Source organism: Eretmochelys imbricata, chromosome 1, assembly GCF_965152235.1.
Source record: "Eretmochelys imbricata isolate rEreImb1 chromosome 1, rEreImb1.hap1, whole genome shotgun sequence".
Classification (NCBI taxonomy): Eukaryota; Metazoa; Chordata; order Testudines; family Cheloniidae; genus Eretmochelys; species Eretmochelys imbricata.
Window position 1 is genome coordinate 239831134 of NC_135572.1, and position 24607 is coordinate 239855740.

The 24607-nt window shown below is 41.6% G+C and overlaps 1 protein-coding gene across 1 annotated transcript in view; it reads right to left on the reverse strand.

Moving 5' to 3' along the window:
• The window catches only part of IRAG2 (inositol 1,4,5-triphosphate receptor associated 2), a 60989-nt gene that overhangs the window by 24230 nt on the left and 12152 nt on the right, over positions 1–24607 (reverse strand). The window contains exons 10-18 of the mRNA XM_077826347.1: positions 22728–22784; positions 19274–19333; positions 19099–19163; positions 18894–18996; positions 16593–16706; positions 15737–15838; positions 4398–4561; positions 2639–2810; positions 2101–2263 (exon numbers count right to left, since the gene is read on the reverse strand). Coding sequence (XP_077682473.1) covers positions 2101–2263; positions 2639–2810; positions 4398–4561; positions 15737–15838; positions 16593–16706; positions 18894–18996; positions 19099–19163; positions 19274–19333; positions 22728–22784 — 1000 coding nt within the window. The remainder of the gene's footprint in view (positions 1–2100; positions 2264–2638; positions 2811–4397; positions 4562–15736; positions 15839–16592; positions 16707–18893; positions 18997–19098; positions 19164–19273; positions 19334–22727; positions 22785–24607) is intronic.

Here is a 24607-nt window from a genome sequence, read left to right on the forward strand (position 1 = left end):
GCAATTTACATGTATTCCTGCGATTTTAAAACAGATGCATATGAGAGACCATATTCTACTGTGGGGGAGATACCGAAAACATCCGAGGCATTGCTCTAATTTTCTTTTCCTTATTTAAATACAGAAAGGGATGTGTTTTGTATCAGAGTGTTGCTGTTTTTAGAATACAACAGCACTCTGAATAACAGCTCTAAACACGGTGTCATAGGCCACCAGGTTTGGGCCTGTGATTCCAGATCATATTTGAGATTTTTTTCCCCCCATGACATAGCATTTTGTTGGTTTTATTTTAGTTTCCAGTATTGCACACAGAGGCCAGAAAGTGCTCTTAAGGGCACGGAGAGTCCTTTGGTTCACTGCCAACAGCGCCTAGTGCAATAGCCCCACCCCCTGCACCCCCAAACCTAGTGCAATACAAATAGAAATGAAGTGTATCTTGCTTCGTGCATCATTGCAATAATACTTCGGCAGTGGAAACTTGGTTAATTGTCTCTCGTTCCTCGTCCACAGGTTAGGATCCAGCTCTCAGTAGCAGTGTTAGCGCTCTCAGCACTAACTGCTCTAGCAATTAAATGTTATGTTATGGTACCAGAGACTCTAAACATAGGGTCAGTTCCGCCACCCTTACTCAGACCAAGTAGCACCTTCCTCAGCAAATTCCACTGATTTTTAGTACTGTAGTGGTAGCATTACTAGCAGCAGAACTACCGGTGGAGTAGTTTACTCCAAGCGAGCAGAGGGGTCAAACTGGCCTTAGGGAAGAAAGCAGAAGTGATTGACCACAGAAAGGGAGTATGTGTGAAGTCGTACCACTTTTAGCATCAATTCTATGTCCATACCATTGTTAAGAATGGTCTTTAGAGAGTTCCGTGTTCAACAAGAGACTCCCAAATTTTAAGACAGACTCTTCAAATGGGAAGTCAGTGTAGACCCACTGGCTTCATCTACATTGGCTGGAGAGATACCCCTCTGTTTTTAAAACGGGATTTTTTTGGCATTTGTTTTGTTCTTAGGAGTTACACTCCTGCCAGAGCCTACCAAGGAAAAGAACACACCATTTCCATTTTTACGCCTCTTCCTTGTGGCTATCGTCATAACTAAAGGGCGAACGTGCAAATGCAGCGTGCGTGCACACATGCTAGGTCAGGTAAAATGCTCACTTGAATACGAAGGAATATACCTGCAATCTGTAAAACCATCTTGGGGAAGTTTCTGCAATAGCGAGGCGTAATATTCTTAAGGGACCAGTTTCAGCCAAGTGCTTAGGAGCATGCCTCTGCCTCAGCTCAGCATAATCTTCCCAGAGTGTGTTCTGGTTTCAAAACTAGTAAATCATTTACAATGTATCCCTGCCGCAAGCTCTCTCTTTAGAGTACATTTCCCCCATGGCAGCATGGCTCATATGTACCTGGAGCCAGACCCTCAGCTGGGGCAAGCCAACAGAGCTCCACTGATTCTACAGGAACAGAGACTTTACATATCAAAGCTTTCTGGGTTATCGCTCTTAAGAAGGGGCGAATACCAGGTAAATGTATGAAGTCTCAGAAGTTTAGGAAAGAGCTTCATTTATATTTTAAAAGGAATGACACAAAGTGACATCTGCCAAAATGCGGCAGCCTCTAGGTGAAACGGTTTAAGACTGCAGCGCAATCCCATACAGAAAGGATGGGCAACGTTGGATAGAGTATCTACAGCATAGGAAGTTGAGGTAGCAGGGCAAGAGGATTAACTCCCAACACTAAGGTGGTTGCTTAGGCACAAGAACAGCATCTGCAGCTACACTGCTCTTAACACTTAGTCCTGACTCAGAGGGAAAAGCGCCACCTACTGAGTCACCAACCCCAGGTCTTGGGGACCCTGGAATTTTGGTTGGAAGTTTCTCTTTGAAAGGCCAACGGCTCTGGACCTTGCTGAGCTCAAGTCCTGTTTGGATCATCGCACAAGGAGGAACGACTGAAGCATTCTTGAAGGAAACCGAACTTCCACAGAGTGAAGTAACACAAAGGTCACCATCCAGTGTGACTACATTTGATTCTTCCACTATCTGACTGCAGCTTAACACTTGCCAGTGCTATAAGTGAATACTATAAAAGTACTTACTTTTCTGCTCTTTATCTTTTTCCTGAAGTGTCTGGCAAGAGCTCATTAAAGCTGTATTCATAGCCTGAAGGGCTCTCTGCTCAGAAATGGCTTCCTCTAACACACTTCGCAAATATGTGGCTTCTTCCCAGGCAGAATGAAGCACCCCATCTCGATCCGTAACCTGAGCACAGAATAGAAAGAGAGCACAGCCCTGGCTGGCACAAAAAAGGTCTCTGCTGTTCATGCAAATGAAACTGAAATACATCTGTTCTCTCAGGAAGTGATAAGCCCCGACTGAACTTCTGCATTTTTACATTTGGGTGGACTGCGTATGGGAGCTATTTCTGAGTTTTGTTTTTTTAAGCCACCACAAATATGCAAAGTTGTCTCTTTCATCAGCAGGCTGTTGACACCACCTCCTCTGCTTTTACTTCCTCTGCAAGTCACAGTTTTGTGGTGTGGCTGTTCATTCCAACAAAGCATAGTTTCCTATTTGCTAGCAGAGGCGTATAAAGCATCGCTTTCTGGTGTGTGGAACAGCAAGTCACTCCCCTACCTGTTTGCTGGCGTCCTCCAACTGTTTGGTAGCTTCTTGGAGCTGCAAGCCAAGAACATCTGCCTGACTGACAGCTTCTTCTTTCAACTGTTTGACAGCTTCTAGCTCGTGTTGTCTGCAGGGAGCAAGAGTGCAGGACACAAGCTGTCCCTGACCATTCAGAAAAATATTCCTAGAAAGTGTGATACCCAGTCACTAAGAGAGAGACCACATGCTATTAAAAAGCTTTACAATAGTTTAACTTCCCAAACAGAAACAAGGGGTTTAGAGATTAACCCACCAAGTAAACAAGGCTGTTTGTACTCATCTGGCAGATCAGAAGAAGTGTAGGTTTTCAGCAGGTTCCTAGCCACCCAAAGCTGTGCAACTGCTATGCAAATCCTGTCTAGATGAATTCCAATGTGGAAAAGGAGTACGCGTTTACTGCGCCAGTACCAAATACTTTAAAAAGGTATTTTTAAAAACCTATCATAGACCGTCTATTTGGCTGTTTTAGGGAAAAGTGGTAAGAGGATCCAAAGTCAAGAGCATTTGTAAAAATAGCAGAAGTTGACCCTGCAGGCAGAGTTAATGATCACTACAGTTATGCAGCTTTGATTTGTCACTTGGTGCTGTAAAGGGTGCATCAGTGAGACTTCAGCGACAACTACCAATGGAAAGTCAGCACCACACGAGTCCCTGTGACAGAAAGTGGCCGTTCAGGGACCCTTAGGCTTATTTTGCATTGCAGAACGGCGGGGCTGTATCTAAACTGACCTTGTTCCGAACGTCTTCCCTCTGTTACAGAGCCACTGGTGGCAATACCAGCCACCCTTTTCAGCAGAGAGAGTGCCCTGAGCTGGGCACTCCACCAGCAGCTGGCCTATATTAGCACTACACCAATGGGGGGAGATTCAGAAAGACACAGGAATAGATCAGGCCAGGAGAACACTATGCTTGCTCAGCACCAGCAAACGTATGAACTCCAGGCCCTGAGAGATTAAGTGGTGTACCCAAATAGGAGCGTGTAGGAGGGGGCACATTGTACATGCCAATTCTCCCTGTATGTATGTATGTTACATTACACTAGACATTTTACACCCACCCCTGAATAGACAGGCCAGGCATATTCTTTTCCAGAGGATTTGTGCATGTGTAGGGAACAGGTTAGAAAAACTCATCTGGGTGGGAAACTTAAACAGCTGCTTTCCTGAAAGCCTGATGTGAGTTCACAGTTGCGTGCCCTTTGCTGCTGTATTTATACATCACTGTTTAAACCCACATAGCTATTACAAATATAAGGAGGATAGGAGTGTTCTTTCCTAGCCTACGTTTACCCATTTCTCCTAGAAGAAAATAATCCATTTGGAGTCCAAATTTTCCCCGACTACTAGTAAATCAAGGCAGTGTGCCACCCTGAGCTAGAAATGGGTCAGTCTGGTATGGCAGACCATTTCCAATAAGTAAGGATGTTGACAAGCCCATGTTTGATAGACCATCAACTTCATACACAGCCAACAGTTCTGCTTATTTAGTGGTTGCACCTGCAGAACATGCAGCTTTTCAACTGTTTAGTCTGTGGTCTGCCTGGTGTTTTAGAAGAGTCTCTACAATGATGCATTCTTACTTGGTACACAAAGGATAACTCCATGTAGGATAAAACACCTTTAAACAGATCTGCTCACAAAAGGAGCATGCAATGGGTTTTCAATTTTAAGCAGTCTTGTTCAGGAGTTCATGTCTCATTTACACGGGGGGAGGAGGAGAGAATTAGATGTACCTGGAAGAGAGCTCTTTCCTGAAGCGAAGCTGCTCTGTTTTTATTCTCCTCAGATTTCCCGCCATTCTAACATACTCTTTATCCAAGGATTCTCTGTGTTCTTCTAAGAGATGGAGCTTTTTAATCCAGTGATTTATCTTCTCTTCTAGCACTTGCTTGAGGTCCTATTAGTTTTTAAAAGTTAAAAATGCCACATGGTTATAACAGCGTAGCATAAGGTTTACTTAACATGCCACTTAGAACTGTACAGGGTCTCTGGTCAGCAGAGACAGCCTCTCCCTATCTGCCATCCCTTAGTAGCATAATAAATGTCCAGATACTAGACTGCCAGCAGTAAGTAAACAAGGAGGATGGGTTCACACAACATTGAGTTTAACCCCACTCAGTTTTCTGAAGGGGAAAGATGGATAAGGACATGGTATAGAATAGCATAATCAGTACAGCTGCTTGAAAAGCAGCTTTTCATCTATTTTTCGAAGAAAGTAAATATTTTTGCAGAAAAACCATTTCCTTCAAAATCCTCCATTGAAATTAAAGACACTTGAAATAAATAATTGGGTCCAGACTTCAAAGAACCCAACAAGCTCTCCCCCCCGCCAACATACATAGTTCTCCCCCTGGAAAGGGGGAGGGAGACAGGAAGAACTACCAACAATTTCTTTTTGAAAAGAAAAACAAGAGTTTCTTCTATTCACAATGAAAAATTCCCATTGCAATGAAAAATGTTTTTGTAAATGCGAAGGGGGGGGGAGAATGGTAACAAGTGTTTTTGTTTTCTTTAAAAACTGTGGAAGATACTTACTCTTGTTAGACCAGCCCTAATAATCACCAACACAGATGCTTTCCAGAAGGTTCAGAGCATGGCATTATACACTATTTTACAATTCTTTATTTGTGGCTTCACATTAGGTGAAGAGACAGGCAGAGAGTGTGAAAGACAATGCCTTTTAGTAGCATGGGAGAAAGGAACTTCAGTGACAGCAATTGGAGTGTTTCAGGGTACAGTTTATATGAATTTCTATGAGATTTAACCATGCTAATGTGCAAGTTAATGTTGTTTACTTTGTCTGAGGCCTATCTGGTCAGCTAGCAACAACACCTTCCAAGAATGAACTCCAGATGGCAGTGAGCATGCACTGTAGATGGACAGGTACAGTGTCTGTCATGTGATTAGTAAGACTGCAGTAGAGCACTACCTGGACACTTTTTTGGAACGGTTTCTTGGCTTACAATTCCACCTTAGCTAAGCTGGGGATGAAGCTTCCTAGGTTAATGTAACTTTTACAGAGTAGAGTCAATTCTATACAATGACTAGCCTAACTGCTGGAATTTCTCATGGTACTTGAAAATTATACAACTCAGGAAGTTATTGCCCATGCTATTTACTCTCAAAGAAATGTCTGATCTTTCAGAAAGAAAGCAAGATCTTGACGAGAATTCCTTAAACAGTTTAGACACCAGCCCTGGCAATAGACTGTTATAGTCAGAGAGGTGGTACCATTAAAACCAAACAAATATTTACCTTTCCGTTCTTGGTTCAAGGACACAGCCTGGCTAATGGAGGCAGAAGAGCATATAAAGAAGAAAAAGAGGGGCATACTTCTTATATGGTAGTAAGCATTGTCTGGTTTCTCTAGTAGATTATGAGACTACTTGGGTCCCATTGCAAGGTCTTAAAACCACTATGAATAGCAACTCTTGGCTCTATTACCAGATCCATTTTGGAAGAAATATGGTCTTCCTTCTGCAACAGTAAGCACTTGTTTGCAGCAATACCTTGTAGGAGCAACCGTTGCTTATGAGCAACTTTTCCCCTGGGAACATTTTCCCTACTATGAATTGTCCACTCGGTAACAGCAACGTAGCTGCCACATAAGAGCAACATTTGACACATCACATCCCCCACTTACTTGCATCATTTTTTGGTGTCAAAAAACACCAGACAAATCCCAAGAAGTCTCACTGAAAGAAAAAAAAAGTACAGATTAGCCAAGACAGTCAAACTCTGGGGGCTACTCAAAACCAGGTTGCAGTCAAATGGGAGCTACACAGATCGACTGTACGCAGAATGTGGAAGCAGAAGGATAAGCTTTTGGCTAAATACGAAGACGGACAGTCGAATAGCTGTTGTAAGCATGGGCATGAAGGAAAAGCCCCTGATGTCAACCAGGCTCTCTTTATATGGTTCAAGGAGAAGAGGGTACAGGGAGCGCTGCTTGCTGGACTTGCAATCAAGTGAAAAGCCCTTAAGCTCGTCTCTTCACTTGGATTGAATGATTTTAAGGCAAGTGACAATTGGTTTACCAGATGGAAGAAATACTTCAATGTTGCTTCCAAAAAAAGGATCATGGCGAAAAACAGTCAGCGGACAAACCAGCAGCTGAACAATGGTAGCATGAAAAAATTCCTCACATTCTTGAAAAAGTTTTCCCCAGCTGGCATCTACAATACTTACTAAACAGGACTTTATCTGAAAGGGCTCTGTGACAGAGGACATGTAGAAAAAAATGGAAAGCTAGAAAGAGGTAAAGCTTCAAAGGACTGTGCTTGTCTGTGACAACTTGGATCAGAGTGACAAATGACCAGTGTTCATGATTGGGAAGTCAAAACTACCCAGATGCTTTCCGCATAATTTCAGTTAACTTCTCAATTACGTCAGTTCAGTGATTGCCTGGGTGACAGGGGAGTTTTCACCAACTAGCTAAAAATGGGTGATTGCCAGCTTTGCTTGTAAAGCCTTAAGATAGGCCTCGTCTTGGATGTGTGTGGAGCAGTTATCCAGTGAGTGGTTCTCACTAACGTTCAGCTTGAATTCTTACCCCCAATGCTACATCTTTGATCAAGGTGTGATTAAGAACACAAAGGGATATTACCAATCAAAAATTGCAAACCAGATTATTGTTGCTCTTGATGCAGACCCCACAGATGTTCAGACAGTCCTGAAAACCGTAAATTTGCTAGACTGCATTCATCTTTCTTGTTGCCAAGGCATGGCAAGATGTAAAGCTGACAATTTCCAATGGTTTCAGGAAAGGCAAATTCGTTGTGCCAGTGCAAGACAAGGATATTGAACAGTTTGATGACCCCCTGAATGATGCTCCACTTCAAGCAAGCATAGAAAAGGAGGACATTGTAGCAGCTGTGGATTTGCTTATATTCAGAGAGATAACCGATGAAGAATTACTGAGCGCTGCAGCAAGGCCAGAGAAGAGAGCTTGTGTTGATGAAACATTTCATAATCAAGAGGAAAATTGAGAGAGAAGGAGGCTGATTTTGATGAAGAAGCTCCTCTGACAAACTCTGAGGTGTTGAAGGCTTTGAACACACTCAGCACTTTTCACAGCTAGAGGGACTTGGTGACAGGGTCTACAGGTCTCTTTGGGACATTGTGACTGAGAAGATGCAGAGCAAACTAACAGTTTTTCATCCAAAATGAGTGAGTTTATCCATTTCTAATTAATTTGCAAGTTGATACTCTATAAATAGAATACACGGAGGTGGACTAGTACTTTAATTTGGGTAATTACATTTCAGAGTAACAGCCGTGTTAGTCTGTATTCGCAAAAAGAAAAGGAGTACTTGTGGCACCTTAGAGACTAACCAATTTATTTGAGCACAAGCTTTCGTGAGCTACAGCTCACTTCATCGGATGCATACTGTGGAAAGTACAGAAGATCTTTTTATACAAACAAACCATGAAAAAATACCTCCCCCCACCCCACTCTCCTGCTGGCAACAGAGTATCTAAAGTGACCACTCTCCTTACAATGTGTATGATAATCAAGGTGGGCCATTTCCAGTACAAACCCAGGGTTTAACAAGAACGTCAGGGTGGGGGGGGGAGGGGAGGAAAAAACCAAGGGGAAATAGGTGCTGTTGTCATCATGAATAGGTCGGAATATGAATAAGAGGCTGCTCGGCGGCTCTCCAACACCACTTTCTACAAGCCATTACCCTCTGATCCCACTGAGGGTTACCAAAAGAAACTACAGCATTTGCTTAAGAAACTCCCTGAAAAAGCACAAGATCAAATCCGCACAGACACACCCCTGGAACCCCGACCTGGGATATTCTATCTATTACCCAAGATCCATAAACCTGGAAATCCTGGGTGCCCCATCATCTCAGGCATTGACATCCTGACAGCAGGATTGTCTGGCTATGTAGACTCCCTCCCCAGGCCCTACGCTACCAGCACTCCCAGCTACCTTCGAGACACCACTGACTTCCTGAGGAAACTACAGTCCATCGGTGATCTTCCTGATAACACCATCCTGGCCACTATGGATGTAGAAGCCCTCTACACCAACATTCCACACAAAGATGGACTACAAGCCGTCAAGAACACTATCCCCGATAATGTCACGGCTAACCTGGTGGCTGAACTTTGTGACTTTGTCCTCACCCATAACTATTTTACATTTGGGGACAATGTATACCTTCAAATCAGCGGCACTGCTATGGGTACCTGCATGGCCCCACAGTATGCCAACATTTTTATGGCGGACTTAGAACAACGCTTCCTCAGCTCTCGTCCCCTAACGCCCCTACTCTACTTGCGCTATATTGATGACATCATCATCTGGACCCATGGAAAAGAAGCCCTTGAGGAATTCCACCATGATTTCAACAATTTCCATCCCACCATCAACTTCAGCCTGGTCCAGTCTGCACAAGAGATCCACTTCCTGGACACTACAGTGCTAATAAACGATGGTCACATAAACACCACCCTATACCGGAAACCTACTGACCGCTATTCCTACCTACATGCTTCCAGCTTTCACCCTGACCACACCACACGATCCATCGTCTATAGCCAAGCTCTGCGATACAACTGCATTTGCTCCAACCCCTCAGACAGAGACAAACACCTACAAGATCTCTATCATGCATTCTTACAACTACAATACCCACCTGCGGAAGTGAAGAAACAGATTGATAGAGCCAGAAGAGTTCTCAGAAGTCACCTACTACAGGACAGGCCTAACAAAGAAAATAACAGAACGCCACTAGCCGTCACCTTCAGCCCCCAACTAAAACCCCTCCAATGCATTATTAAGGATCTACAACCTATCCTGAAGGATGACCCAACACTCTCACAAATCTTGGGAGACAGGCCAGTCCTCGCCTACAGACAGCCCCCCAACCTGAAGCAAATACTCACCAGCAACCACATACCACACAACAGAACCACTAACCCAGGAACCTATCCTTGCAACAAAGCCCGTTGCCAACTGTGCCCACATATCTATTCAGGGGACACCATCACAGGGCCTAATAACATCAGCCACACTATCAGAGGGCTCGTTCACCTGCACATCCACCAATGTGATATATGCCATCATGTGCCAGCAATGCCCCTCTGCCATGTACATTGGTCAAACTGGGCAGTCTCTACGTAAAAGAATAAATGGACACAAATCAGATGTCAAGAATTATAACATTCATAAACCAGTCGGAGAACACTTCAATCTCTCTGGTCACGCGATTACAGACATGAAAGTTGCGATATTACAATAAAAAAAAAACTTCAAATCCAGACTCCAGCGAGAGACTGCTGAACTGGAATTCATTTGCAAATTGAATACAATTAACTTAGGCTTGAATAGAGACTGGGAGTGGCTAAGTCATTATGCAAGGTAACCTATTTCCCCTTGTTTATTCCTACCCCCCCGCCCCTCCAGACGTTCTTGTTAAACCCTGGATTTGTGCTGGAAATCACCCACCTTGATTATCATACACATTGTAAGGAGAGTGATCACTTTAGATAAGCTATTACCAGCAGGAGAGTGGGGTGAGGGGAGGTATTTTTTCATGCTTTGTGTGTATAAAAAGATCTTCTACACTTTCTGCAGTATGCATCCGATGAAGTGAGCTGTAGCTCATGAAAGCTTATGCTCAAATAAATTGGTTAGTCTGTAAGGTGCCACAAGTACTCCTTTTCCTTTGGTAATTACATTATTATTTGCTCAGCAGATGCCCTTATCCAGGGCAACTTACAGTGCATACAAAGTATTACAGTTAAGTGGAAGTACAAAAGCGTTTACTAATAAGAGCAAGAGGTTGTGTACGTTGTTGTGGTTGATGTTTGATTTTTCTTAACATAAAAATAAAACTAGATACTTTTATAATCACTCAGTACCACTTTCTTGATACAGTGTAGTGGTAGGCTATGAATGCAGAATAGAACACAGGTGTAAAATATGCAGTACCTATACTAATGTAATAGTGTAGCAATAATAATAAACATACCTCACATTGTTACAATTCTTGTTAATTGTTAATATGTACTGTAGCGGTTTGAGGTATTAGAAGAAGCAGGCTGCCTTTGGTCAGATGACACTCAAAACAGCAGAAGCGGCTTAGGAGCAACATAGCGAAAGACCATTGATATGTTGCTACTAATGAGCGTCTACAGTCGTTCCTTTTAGGCTATCTTCCTTTTTCACCAATTGTTCATTGATAACAATGGATATAGTGGAAATGCTTTAAGAGGATGTAACATGTGCTCCGAGATCTGTACTGGCGGCCTGTTAGTTTCTGGGATGGAATTTATTGTGTAGAGTCTAACCTAGACAGTTTGAGATGATTGCTTGAGACCACTGCTCTAAGATGTCAATCAGTGAAGCAGACAAGGTGCACCCTCTTAGCTCCCATTTGAACTGGGCTGAGGGGATAGATGGGTGTCTATCTTCCAAGAAGTTTGAACTAAACTCCCCAGCTTGGTCTGCCAAAGTCCAATATGTTAACCTCATCTCCCCCATGCGGCCCCGCTTCTTGGGTAGTTTGGGTGAATGCAGATGGATGCACATGATAGATATCTATAGGTTTTTTTTGTGTTTTACTACTATAGGTTATAATTTGAGACTATCAGGGCTGTCTCATGTTGGCATTCTTGCAACAGTTTTAAAACATACAATACTTAAATAAAGCTAGGAGTAGTGATGGACACTGACAAGTTGAAAACAAACCATCGTCTATTACTACATAGACAAGGGACAGATCTGCTAGACTAGAACCCCTTAATATCAAAGGCGACTCAGAACCAATGGCAGAAGCTGAAGTTATTTAAAAATATATTAAAATTTGAAGTAAGATGCAATTTTTTAAACAGCAATGATAAAAGGTCACTAAACAGCTTACTAAGGGATGTAGTAAATTCTCCATCATTTGGGTCTTTAAGTAAACCAGATGCCTTACTACTTGATATGATCTAATTCAACCACAAAGTATTGGACTCTATATTGGTCCCTTTCTGTACAGAGAAAAATGCTGCAGGAATTATTGAATTAAAATTCTATGGCTTTTGCTACGCAGAAAGCTAGACTAGATGTCCACAAGTTACTCCTGTCCTTCAAGATCTAGGACATTTTACTTTGAAGTAAACATGGCAATTGTCACCTTTAGAGTACAAACTTCTCCGATCAGTTGAGTACTTAAGGGGCAAAAGAGAAGTTTTAGTAGCCTGTATCTGGTATCCTAAATAGAAGTAGAAACCTATTCCTAATTCACCACTCTGTCCCTTCTTTGATAGAGGAGTTTAGAAGAGAAAGTTTACAGAAGTTCTTCAGAGGTAAGAGAAAAGATTCCAGAACAGAACCTAGGAAGAGAAAAATACAGTGTTAACCCTGCTTTCTCCTGCTGAAGAGACAGGCTGATACAGAACATCTTCAATAATGAGGTGCTAAAGCAAGGTAATGAATGAACTGGACCATGGTGGAGGCTACAGAAGAATGACAGCAGCATACCTAGTGCCATTTTAAAATCTTCCACAACAAGCCCTCCATCACAAATATCCAGGAAACAGCAGTAGTTTCATTTCAAAGAAACTCAGGCCAGGAAACTACTACTGTAAATTAATAAAGGGGAAACTGTATTGGGAGGAGAGTTGTGCATAGTTATCTAGCTCTGGACAGCCCTAAAAGGAGTTTAGATAAATACTAGGTTTTTCCATGAGTGATCTTCTCTTCAGTATACTTCTGTAACTCCGTTAGTGTTAATGGGAGTTGCAGTTATGAACATGTACTCTAACAAAATGATAACAAGTTAATGCATCAGGCAGAAACATGCAACTAGCAAATAAAGCCTGCCTGAAGAGTGACCCGATTTTTTCAGATTTCAGGAGGAAGGGGCACAGGATTAAAGTGGTTAGTAATATAGCTAACTTAATCTTTGTTCTCTGAATAAAGACTTGCAACAATTATTGTGAAAGAGCTAACCACAATTCAGTACGTTTGTTCCTGTCAGAGGTGGCTCTTGAGTAAGTCTTTGTTTCTATATTGCAATAGCTTCAATTTAAGGGCCAAACAAAAGAATTAAAATCATTGTGTCATATTTCTAGGATGTCGTCTATTCAGAAGAAATAGTATAATCTATAAATATGCAGTCCACATGCGGTCTACTTTAGAAGTTTGACATGAGTCTAAAAATGTATGTAGTCCCTTGCTTGGACAGCATCATTTCACTCTCTCTTTTTTAAGTGCTGGATCATAGCAGAGATCTGACCAGTTCTTAGTTTGGGTAAATCTCCTATGCAAGTCACAGGAAGTGACCAGCTCTGAACGCCCACATCCTTAAAGAAATAGATGCCACAGAACAGATGGGCAGTGGCAGTTAGAACAAGAAGGTTTTGAGACTGATGTGGAACGTGCTTAGCTTTCTGAAAGAGAAGGATGGCAAGGTCATTACTAGAGTTGGTCAAACAACCACCAAGTTTTGTTGGAAATTGAAAAAAAAAAAAGGTAGTCTCATTTTCATTTAAATTTCCCCCAAAAATTGATAAACAAAACCTTAAAAAAATTGGGTTTTAGTAAGAACAAGGGTTTTTCTTTTTTGTTGAAAAGCCCAGAAAATTTCATAAAAGTGAAATTTTTCCATAATAATTTGTTTAATGAAAAGCTAATTTTGGATGAAAAACAAAAATACAACTCCACCCCCCCCACACACACACTACAGCCAGTTCTAGTCATAGTCAGCCACTCATAGGTCTCAAGGGTACAGTTTCCAAAGTCTATGTTATTCTGTCTAGAGACTGTATGGCCAATATGGCGGAAGGGGGAGAGAAACAAACTGGTTTCCTCTCTAGAGTACACATGACTGAAGTTCAGTCATCCTCAGATATTTTTTCCTTTGAACCTTCCATTAACAAGCGAAGAAGTAGGTAGGTAGCCTGGATAACCCAATGCACCTGTCTCCATAAGTAGTGCTGTAAAATTTAGGGCTTGCCTACACTTAAAATGCAGGTTCTGTCAGCATAGGTACTCCACCTCCCTGGTAGGTGGCAGTTGGGTCAACGGGAAAATTCTCCCATCAACCCGAGTGCTGTCTACACCAGGGGTTAGGTCAGTTTAACTTTATTGCTCAGGGGGCCTCAGCAGTCCTTTCAAACGAGTTTTCACTGTAAATCTTTTTAATCTTAAACTATACTGAGCTGATAACTCCCCAGATGATGTGAACAGGCACACTCTGGGTGCATTAGCTTTGGAGAGGACCCCTTTCACATGAATGCTAGAGGGACTAGGAGCACAGAAGTGTTGTTCAAGGTCCGGCGTGAGGATGTCTACTGCAGAACTGGCATGCTTTTGTGAGCAAGCAGTAGTGATACAGAAGGGAAGAGACAGTCAACTATTAAGCCTGGCCTAGACTAGAAAAATTACCTACTGCTGCAGGTTTTAACCTTAGTGTGTCATGGTCTATGTTTGCTGTTAAAATGCTATGTTTATCCCTGCTGTAACTCCATGGATTTTAGGGATCAGTTTGGCCAGCATCAGTTCACCCCTTTGACACCTATTGTGAGGAGCAAGTAATTTTTCTCCTGTAAGCAAGGCCTGGTCCACACTAGGAAATTAGGTCAGTAGAACTACATTACTCAGGGGTGTGAAAAATCCACAGCCCAGAATAATGCAGTTAAACCGACCTAACCTTCAGTATAAACTGCGCTGGGTTGATGGGAGAATTATCCTGTCAACCTAGCGACCACCTCTTGGAGGTGAAGTACTGATGCCGACAGGAGAACCTTTTCCGCAGGCGTAGGTAGAGGCTTCGCTGTGCAGCTGCAGTGTTTTAAAAACGTAGACAAGCGCTAAGTTTCCAACCGCTACAATATGGATGTCTCTTCAGGGGGAGCAGCTGCTAATAGCATCTTTGAATGAAGGAGTGAACTAACAGACAAGAATTCAAGCCCCATTGGGATGAAGATTTGAGACATTGTTTGTGGGAAATATGTGAGAGAAAGGAAGTGAAAGTGAGGCCTGTACATACTAATGGGAAAGTCAGGCATGGTAAGGAGAGTCTCATCCTCAGGCTGCCACGACCACAAAAACAAAAGCAGAAGACTATATGTAGAAGTTTGTCTTCCCAGGTGATGACACAGATTCAGAGGCAACTCAATATCTCACCCAGGAATAGAGATCAGGTCTGATCTAAAGTTTTCCATCCAAAACTTTTGATGCAAAAAAGTTAGGTTTTCAACAACAACATGTACACCCCTCCACCTCCCAAAAAGTTCCTGATTTCTACAGAAAATTGCCTTTAAAAAAAAGGGGGGGGGGCGCGTTGGAAATCCAAAAATACCCAAAAAATTTATTTGGAAATGCTGCTGTAGTGCCTCATTTCCCTCTATAGGTTGGTTCCAAGACCAACTACCTCTCATGATACACCACCGTCAGGTACTTTCCATATTTACCACGGCAACATAGCAAGAGGGGAGAATAGTGCATCATAGGATATGGAACGTGGCCAAGGAGAACCTAGTCCATAGACAATGGTTGCATGAGATATGTAATCTGTAGTTTGGGTGAGGCACTGTGGTGACATTTCCAAATCAAAAATTTGGTTTTAAGTCAAAAGGTTTTCAGCTAATGAGTCATTTTTCTGCCACAGAAGAACACTTTCCCCATTTTCCAACCAGCTGTAATTGAGAGGTTTAAATTTCACCTGAACACATCTGAATTTTCAGTAAGTTATGTGGAGTATAAACCTGAACTCCTTGTGCATTACACAGCAAGTATAGAGGAAAACAGTGTTTTCCTCATGAAACCACTTAATCTACCCTTTCATTCAGGCAAGTAAATGCATAACCACAAGGAAATGAGTCTTTATAGCAATATACACCAAAGAAGAAAGGACAAAATGAGAAGAAGTAGGTATAAAATGGAGGGGTTCCATTTTTTTTTTTAAAACAATCTGTCCATCCTTTAATTAGAAAGCCCTTCATTGTTATCAGTTCTGTCCTCAAGCATCATTTGAAGGCTACACCAAATACCCTCCCTTAGCTTTTTTGTTTTTCAACACCACCACTTCAGAAATAATGTGGCTTGAAGAGCAGGGCTCCTTACCACAAGCTGTCTTTCACAAGTCTCCCTCAAATTCACCTCAGGATCTGCTACCCATTGCAAAGCGGTCACAACAAGTTCCTCCACTTCAGAGACTTCCTCTTGCTGGAAAAAAAAAAAAAAAAGATACATATTAGCACTTCAAATACTTAATGCTACACAGCATCACTTAAGCATGATATCAGACTAGTAACAGTACTAGAGAGAAGTTTCTCCAATAAGTGATGCATCACAAAAGTAACTGGCTGGAAGCACTGCCTCCAGATAATTGGATTCAAATAGTCGCCCAAAACTACCTCACTTCAGGTCTCAATTATGAGCCACTTTATGCACTTCAGCATGGGCTATTTAGATCTCCAGTTTACTCTTTTCCCTTCACACAGATTCTGCAGAAGGATTACACCCCTTCCCATACAGGAGGGTAGGCCAGGACAGAGCCTCATCTGTGCATGGCACAACTGAGCCAGTGCAGCAGCAGGAGGAATAATCACCAGGGAAAGGCCAGAACAGATTACTGTAGTAATGGGGAAGCAGGGGACAAATCACAATTTGGTCCAATTCAGTCCCTGAACTTCTCCTGGGACAGCACAAGTATGCGCTTCCCTTTACTCAGGTCTTATGGTAACTCCAAGGTTCAGTTCTCAAGTCAGAAAGTAAGTGTGATATGGGGAATCTGTTTGATGCATTTGTTTTAAACTAGAGAAGCCTTCCACTACAGGAAAGCAGAAGGATGCTCCTAAGAGACCAGTTCTCTATCCATTTATTAATGTGGAAACATTGACTGTGGGATGGTTTGAAAATGCTAAAAATCTGAAAGAGCCCAACATTCCTATAAATAGTTACTTATGCAATATCATACCAGTTTTTGGATGGTAGCCTTAAAGTTTTGTCCCGTTTGTTCAGGCCCTTGCAGTAACAACAGCACCTCTCGGTCCAATGTTTCGTCCAAAGCCGCCCATTCAATTCCAGTGATCTATATATTTTTAAAAAGCCAAAACAGGTGTCCCTTGATATCTTTGTATTATAAAGACCAGCACCAGTGACATTTAGAACTGTCAGGAGGACTACCGCGTTGTGTTTACCAGAAGGTCAGAGTTACTGGGAATTTTAAGCTTATCAAGGCTGTAAAAATGCATCATGTCATGGAGATTTAAGAACTAGAAATGTTTTTGGAATGGCCTGAGCAAGGTAGATTCTCCTCGCCTCCACACACACACACAGCAATGGACAGAGTATTAGGACTCCTGGAGTGACAAAAAAAAATAGAAGGAGTCTAGACCTGTTTTGCACTTATTTTAATAGGACCTCACCTCTTGCTATTATCCTTTGACACAAGATGAAAATCTGAGACATAATATGGTGGCTCACTACAATGAAGGATACTGTTCAAAACTTCTCACAGGGAAATATTTTGCTTTCCTGTTAGATTACTGCCTATCCAATTATTCATCATACTTTCAAGTCCACAGAAGGGACAGTGCATTTTAACATTACTTCATAGTTCCCTGCAGTCTCTCTCTGCAAATGTCACTCTCACCCCTCAACTGGTTGGTGCACTCAGAAAATGGTAACGTGAGCAACAGACTCACCTCACTGACTAAGCTAGAGGCAGCCAGTGCTGCGAGGAAGGCTTTTAAAAGTGTAGCTGGACAAAGACTTCATTGCACAAGCTAGTGGGAATTATAGGTTTTATATGCCATGGCAATGATTCCCTTTAACACGGTTATGTACCCGTAACAGAAGTATGAGCTGTTCTTGTCTGTAACAAGACAGTGCTGTAGAGTAGTAATGGTGTAAGCAAAAGGAGGACAGTACTCTAAAAAGTCAGTTCTTCTAATGCGCCCGGAGCACCAAGTCATACAGGAATGGAATTAGGACTGCACTATGCAGCACAGAAGCTATTTTTCAATAGTTCTTTCAGAGCACCAGAAAGGTAAGGGTGTTGGTAGTCAGGTATCAAACTTTTGCCACTAGGTTGGTTTGACTCCAACCCAGGTTGGCAGGAACCAAAAGTGGCTCCCTTCAGAGAGCTGTTCAGTCTGGTGCGTTGGTGTGCTTAACTGTCATGCGTCCAGCAGAGTTGGGGGACGAGCTGATTTTCCACTTCTCTGGCAACTGAAAAAACTGGGTCAAATGAAAATTAGAAAACTGCAGAAAAACTTGGTGAATCAAAAAAATATCCATTTGGGGTCAAATGAAACATGTTCATCCAGAAATATTTTGTTTGGTGCATTTTTATAGGATTAGATTTACAAAACAGCTGGAGGAGGAGGAGCTGCCGCCCTCCTTACAGAAACTTCTATCCCAGTGATTAGGGTGCTCCCCTGGGATGTGGGCTCTTTTGCCTAATGTAGAAAAGGGATTTCAAGTTGGGCCTCCCATACTGCAGGACAGCGCCCTAGCCACTGGGCTATGAGGTGTTCTGGTACGAGTTTCCCTCAATCTCGCCTATTGAAGGTTTTCCACTTTTAATAATCAAATAATCATTGAAACATGGACTTTGATCTCCCTGCTCCTAGGGGATTGCCTCAGTTACCAGGCTATGGAGTCACTTACTTTCCCTGGCCCAATGACTATTCACTGTCATTTACAAAGACAATTCATAGTCATTCAAGATAAAAAGGAATAGCCACTGGGCCTCCTTCCCTTCCTCCTGTTTTATGAATGGAATCTAAGTCCAAGGAAGAAATTCCTGGCAAAGCTATTTATTGAATTTGCGTCAAGTTTGCAAAACAGTTTTGGGTTGACAAAACTGCATTTTTGGGTAAACAAACTATTTGTGCACATTTGTTTGCCCAGCTCAAGTGTCCACATTATAAAAACCACCACAACTGACACCCACTGACAAGCTTAGCAGAGGCACCAAGATTTAAGTGAACTTAGATGCTGGACAGACTAACCGACCCCTCCCCTTCCTTCCCATTCGTTCTCTGCCCATGGATATGATCCTGCTGCGTGTGATAAGCTTGTACTGCCAGTGCAGTACTTGTCTGGTGATTTATGGACTTCAGACTCCAGGTCTCTCTGTCCAGAACCAAGAGTCCCACTGTGCATAACCCACAGTAGTTTTGAGTCACGAGGGTACTTCCTATACAGGTAATTATTAGTGGTGCATGCCATGTACATAATTTGAAGTGTTCGAACTTAAAAAGTTTCATACCTCTATAGATTGTTGAGCAAGTGCCAATTCACTGTGCAATGAATTTGTCCCTTCAAGGATGTTGCTGTTAAATTTGTATATCAGTGGGAAGTCTATACCATTTCTAGAAGGAAAAAAGAACAGCAAAAATTTTACATAAAAATCCACCAAGTTTTTTCACCTGAGAAAAAGGAAAGTTACTGGAACTCCCAATTCAGATACTCACGAAATCAGCTCTTGCTGCATTTGTTGCATATCATTCACCAGTTTATTTTTTTCCACCCGTAACATCTAGAATCACACCCAAAGAGAGTTCATAAGTTTACTTGTTATACAGAATAAGAATTTATAAAAATCTGCATTTTCTCTAATGCTCCCACAAGGAAAACCCAGTGCTCTACCTCGATTACAGAGGAGTATTCCACAATGGTAGACTTCAGTTCTTGGATGTCCAAGTCTCTCTGCAAAGGTTGGGGAGAAAGAAAGAGTTAGTGGCACAGAACCTAGTGGCTAGCATGCTGAAATGAAGTAACTGGCATTACTTCAGTTACACACTGTACATGATACTCCCTTGCTTGACAAGTTAGCAAGGTATGCTGTTAGAATTTGAATTGCAACTCATGATCTTTCAGTGCTTTACAAAGGGGTCAGAGCACTGTTAGAATGGAGATACGGGTAAACCGAGGAAGGGCTTAATCACATAATTTTATACTTTGTATATTTAGTTGATTTTTCAAATATAGACAGTTGCATTTGTGAGGCAATCCTGAATAGAAAGCAAAGTTTGGAGGCCTTCCCCACCCCTTTTAGATTGCACCCTCTCTTCCCATTACTGAGATTCTTCACCGCTTGTGTATTTTGTCTGTTATTGATTTTTTTACTGCATTTTGCAGATGCAAGTAGTAGGAGGTTAAATAAAAAACACATACAAGTGATTAGAACTTTCAGGTGGTTCGGTTCTAAAACTTCTGTGCTTACAGCTGGGGGGTTTTTTCGTCTAGACTTTTTAACAAAAGATGTCAAGTAGCAGCAAACACCCCTTCCCCACAGTTAGCCTATTCATATACTTTAAGAGCACTGTACAGGAACTCAGAGATGGGTCCAAAACTGAAGCTAATTACTAGCGGTAATGGTTTCAGAGTAGCAGCTGTGTTAGTCTGTATCCGTAAAAAGAAAAGGAGTACTTGTGGCACCTTTAGAGACTAACAAATTTATTTGAGCATAAGAGCATATGCTCAGATAAATTTGTTAGTCTCTAAGGTGCCACAAGTACTCCTTTTCTTTCAGCTGTAATGGAATGCTAAAATGTATTATAGTGTTTAGCCACTAGGTAGCACTGTGTGCAAGATCCCTTATTTTAAACGAACCTCAGCCATACCTGCCAAAGCATTAAAGCATCTTACAAGGAACACATCTGGTGTGTATAATACGCTTGCTACGTAGCCAGTGTGTATCTGGTACATAAGTGCACGACAGCAGTCACCACTACATTAACTACCCTCCTGAAACTTTGGTGGCTTGGGTAAACTGAAACCCCAAATTTATACAGTGGCTGTTTCAGTCTTAAGGCTCTGTATGGAAGAGACAGGTTGCGTAAGGTTTGTTTTACTCTGTTCAGGTCTCTACAGGTGTAGGCACAGAAAAGGCGGCTGCACAAATGCAAAATACAAATAAAATCAATAAAGGGAAGCACTCATGCGAGTGTTTCACATTTCAGGTTTAAAATGTAGAATTAGTTAAAGTGGCAACTTACTGCCAGTTTATATGGCCAAGCATGTTTCAAAGATGTATTACAGTTACATTAACAGTTCATATTCTCAGAAGCTCCGCTATAGAGCATTCCTTAAAGCAGCAGCATGAAATATTTTGGTACACTGTCCCTTTACTAAAAAGAAAAGGAGTACTTGTGGCACCTTAGAGACTAACCAATTTATTTGATGCATCCGATGAAGTGAGCTGTAGCTCACTTCATCGGATGCATCAAATAAATTGGTTAGTCTCTAAGGTGCCACAAGTACTCCTTTTCTTTTTGCGAATACAGACTAACATGGCTGTTACTCTGAAACCTGTCCCTTTACTATTATTTTAAAACCGCAAGAGTACTTGTTAAAAAAGGTGAAATAACATGCATTGAGAACCTATGCACCAATGAGCAAAGAAAGGGAAGTTGCTGTAAAAAACAAAACAAAAACAAAAAAAACACCTCATCTATTCTAAGTCTAAGATCACCAAAATAAAACAGAAGATGGAGATCAGCTAAACTTTCATCCTCACATGTTTCCTGTGGCTACAGCCTGGGAGAATGGCAATGCTTAGATGTTGCTGTAGTACATTTAACTGAGAATTGGTCTTACTCCAATACCTTTTAATTTATGTTAGTGGCAATATAAAAGTGGTTTATTTTGTGAATAGTAGCTCATCCTGCAAGTGTCAATGTCTCCAAGCAAATCATAATTTTCTCTTATGTATTCTTTATCCAAAATTTACAGAATCAGTTTATGCAAGTTCCTCTGCGATCAATCACTGCAGGAGTACTCAACCCACTAGACTGCATTCAAAATCCAGTTTCTATTTGGTCTATTGACTGGGTGAACTTAACTCACAAGGAGGACAGATTAAAGAAGGCACAGAGGCTTTGAATCTCTCGAGCTGTAAATCAGCCATTGAGAATATTTTAGAATTCTAAGTCTTTTCCATTCTAGGCAACATAAGCTTTGCCTGTGGCACCTTTCCTAAGAATTGTCTACTGCAATATTTATTGGGTAAGTTATGTTTAAGTTGGAATCTCTTGTCACATTCAGAATGTATGTGCAGTCCTTGTCATAGAAACTTTGGTGGTCAGAATGTTTTCTCAAAAAGAACAGGAGTACTTGGGGCACTTTAGAGACTAAAATTTATTTGAGCATAAGCTTTTGTGGGCTAAAACCCACTTCATCGGATGCATGCAGTGGAAAATACAATAGGAAGGGGTGGGTGTGTGTGTGCGTGCGTGTATACATCTTCCTCCTGTATTTTCCACTGCATGCATCCGATGAAGTGGGTTTTAGCCCACAAAAGCTTATGCTCAAACAAGGCTGCTACTCTGAAACCTGTCAGAATGTTTTCTGACTCAGTGATGAAATACATGCTGACCAAGATTTTTGAAAGGCACATCGGCTTGATTTGAGAGTCCAAAAGGAGGCCCAGGCCTTAAAACTACTTTTGCATCCCCTATAACTCAAGCTGAGTTTTAAAAAGACATACCTAAGAGAAAATGTATGCTCATAGACAGAGATGCAAGTTACCACGTTTTACCCAGTGAGGAATAGCACATGGAAGATGATTTAAATTGCAAAGTCATCTCAGCATTTTAGGATTTTTTTTAAAGTCTTTACATTTGAAGCTGAAGCGTTGGGCATGCATGTTCTTCCCACCTACTTCAAAGAATAGCCTGTCAAGTTTTTCTACCTCTTCTGGAGTCTACTGTTTTTGCTGGATATAAACAGGCCCCTATGTCTTTGGAATCTGGCCCTAATGCCCTTATTTATGTTAAAAGAAAAGGAGTACTTGTGGCACCTTAGAGACTAACCAATTTATTTGAGCATAAGCTTTCGTGAGCTACAGCTCACTTCTAAGGTGCCACAAGTACTCCTTTTCTTTTTGCGAATTCAGACTAACACGGCTGCTACTCTGAAACCCTTATTTATGTTGAGTAATATCTATTCATAGGTCCAGAGTAGTCATGGAGTAAGGTACCATCACACAGAAGGGTATTAAAATATTACAGTAAAATGGTTTCATTAGCTTTTCCCATTAGTTAAAGTGCCCATGTTCAGAAATTTAAATCAATACAGTCATGAAACAAAAGCTACTAACCTTCAATAGACTTGCATCCTTATTCACCACAGTGTTCTCATAAATGTGCACTCGCATCTGAAGGAAAGATTAGAGAAAGGCCTTTTATTGGCATGCAGATTCAAGTGCCCTGTATTACAATTTTAGCCCCACCAGCTAGTGGCAAGGGGAAAATGGCATCAAAAGCTTATATTGTGACCCAAAAATGTCTTAATGCCAACTAGCAAGGGTGTGTGTGTGTGTAGAGGAGTTATAAGAGTCTCATGAAAGGCAGGATCAAGTAAACCTAGACCACTCCTGACAGGTGTTCATACAACTTGTTCTTATAAACCTCCAATGATAGAGGTTCCACAACCCTCCCTTGGAAGCCTATTCCAGAGTTAAGCTATCCATAGAGTTAGAAAGTCCCCTCCTCCCTCAATATTGAACCTAGATCTCCCTTGCTACAGATTAAGCCCATTTCTTCTTGTCCTACCTTCAGTGGACTCTGAGAACAATTGATCACTGTGTCCTCTTTATAAACAGCTCTAAAACTATTTAAACACTGTTACCAGGTTCCCCCTCAGTCTTTCACAAGACAAAGATGCCCAGCTTTATTTTTAAACCTTTCCTCATAGGTCAGGTTTTCTAAACCTCTCATCATTTGTGTTGCTCTGGAGTCCTCTAGGAAAGATGTGGACAAATTGGAGGGAGTCCAAAGTGTGGTGCCCAGAACTGGACACAGTACTCCAGCTGAGGCTTCACCATTACTGAGTAGAATGGGACAGTTATCTGCTTCTCTTACATACAACACTCCTGTTAATATACCCCAGAATGATATTAGCCTTTCACAACTGCATCACATTGTTGACTCATATTCAATCTGTGATCCCCTATAACCTCCCAGATCCTTTTCAGTAGAACTCCCATCTAAACAGTTATACCCCATTATATAGTTGCACATTTGACCTTTTCTTCCTAAGTGAAGTACTTTGCACATGTCTTTATTGAATTTCATCATGTTGATTTCAGACCAAGTTCTCCCATTTGTCAAGGTAGTTTTGAATTATAATCCTGTCCTCCAAAGCACTAGCAACCCCTCCCAGTTTGGTGTCATATACAAATTTGTAGAATACCAGTCTCCACTCCATTATCTAAGTCATTAATGAAAATATTGAGTAGAAGCAGACCCATGACTGACCCTTGGGGGATCCCACTAGGTACTCCCCTCCAGTTTGACAATGAGCCATTGATAACTACTCTGAGTACAGTCTTTCATCCAGTTTTGCACCTACTTTATAGTAATTTAATCTAGACCACATTTCCCTAGTTTGGTTATAAGAATGTCATACGGGACTGTCAAAAGCCTTTCTAAAAATCAAGTTTTTGTGTGTGCAGCTTACCCCCATCCACTAGCTCAGTAGCCCTGTCAAAGAAGAAAATTAGATTGTTTGGCATGATTTGTTCTTGACAGACCCTGGCTGGCTATTACTTATAACCATATCATCATCTAGGTCAGCAGCTCTCAGCCTTTCCAGACCACCATACTCCCTTCAGGAGTCTGATTTGTCTTGCGTACACCCAAGTTCCACCTCACTTTAAAACGATTCGCTTACAAAATCAGACAAAAAACAGACATGCCACAGCACACGGTTATTCAAAAATTGCTTACTTTCTCATTTTTACCATATAATTATCAAATATTTATATTCCAATTGATTTATTGTACTTACGTTTCAATGTATAGTAATATAGAGCAGTATAAACAAGTCATTGTCTGTATGAAATTTTAGTTTGTACCAACTTCACTAGTGCTTTTTATGTAGCCTGTTGTAAAACTAGGTCGCTCTCTAGAGGAGTTGATGTACCCCCTGGAAGACCTCTGCATACCTCCCTGGGGGTATGCATACTCCTGGTTAAGA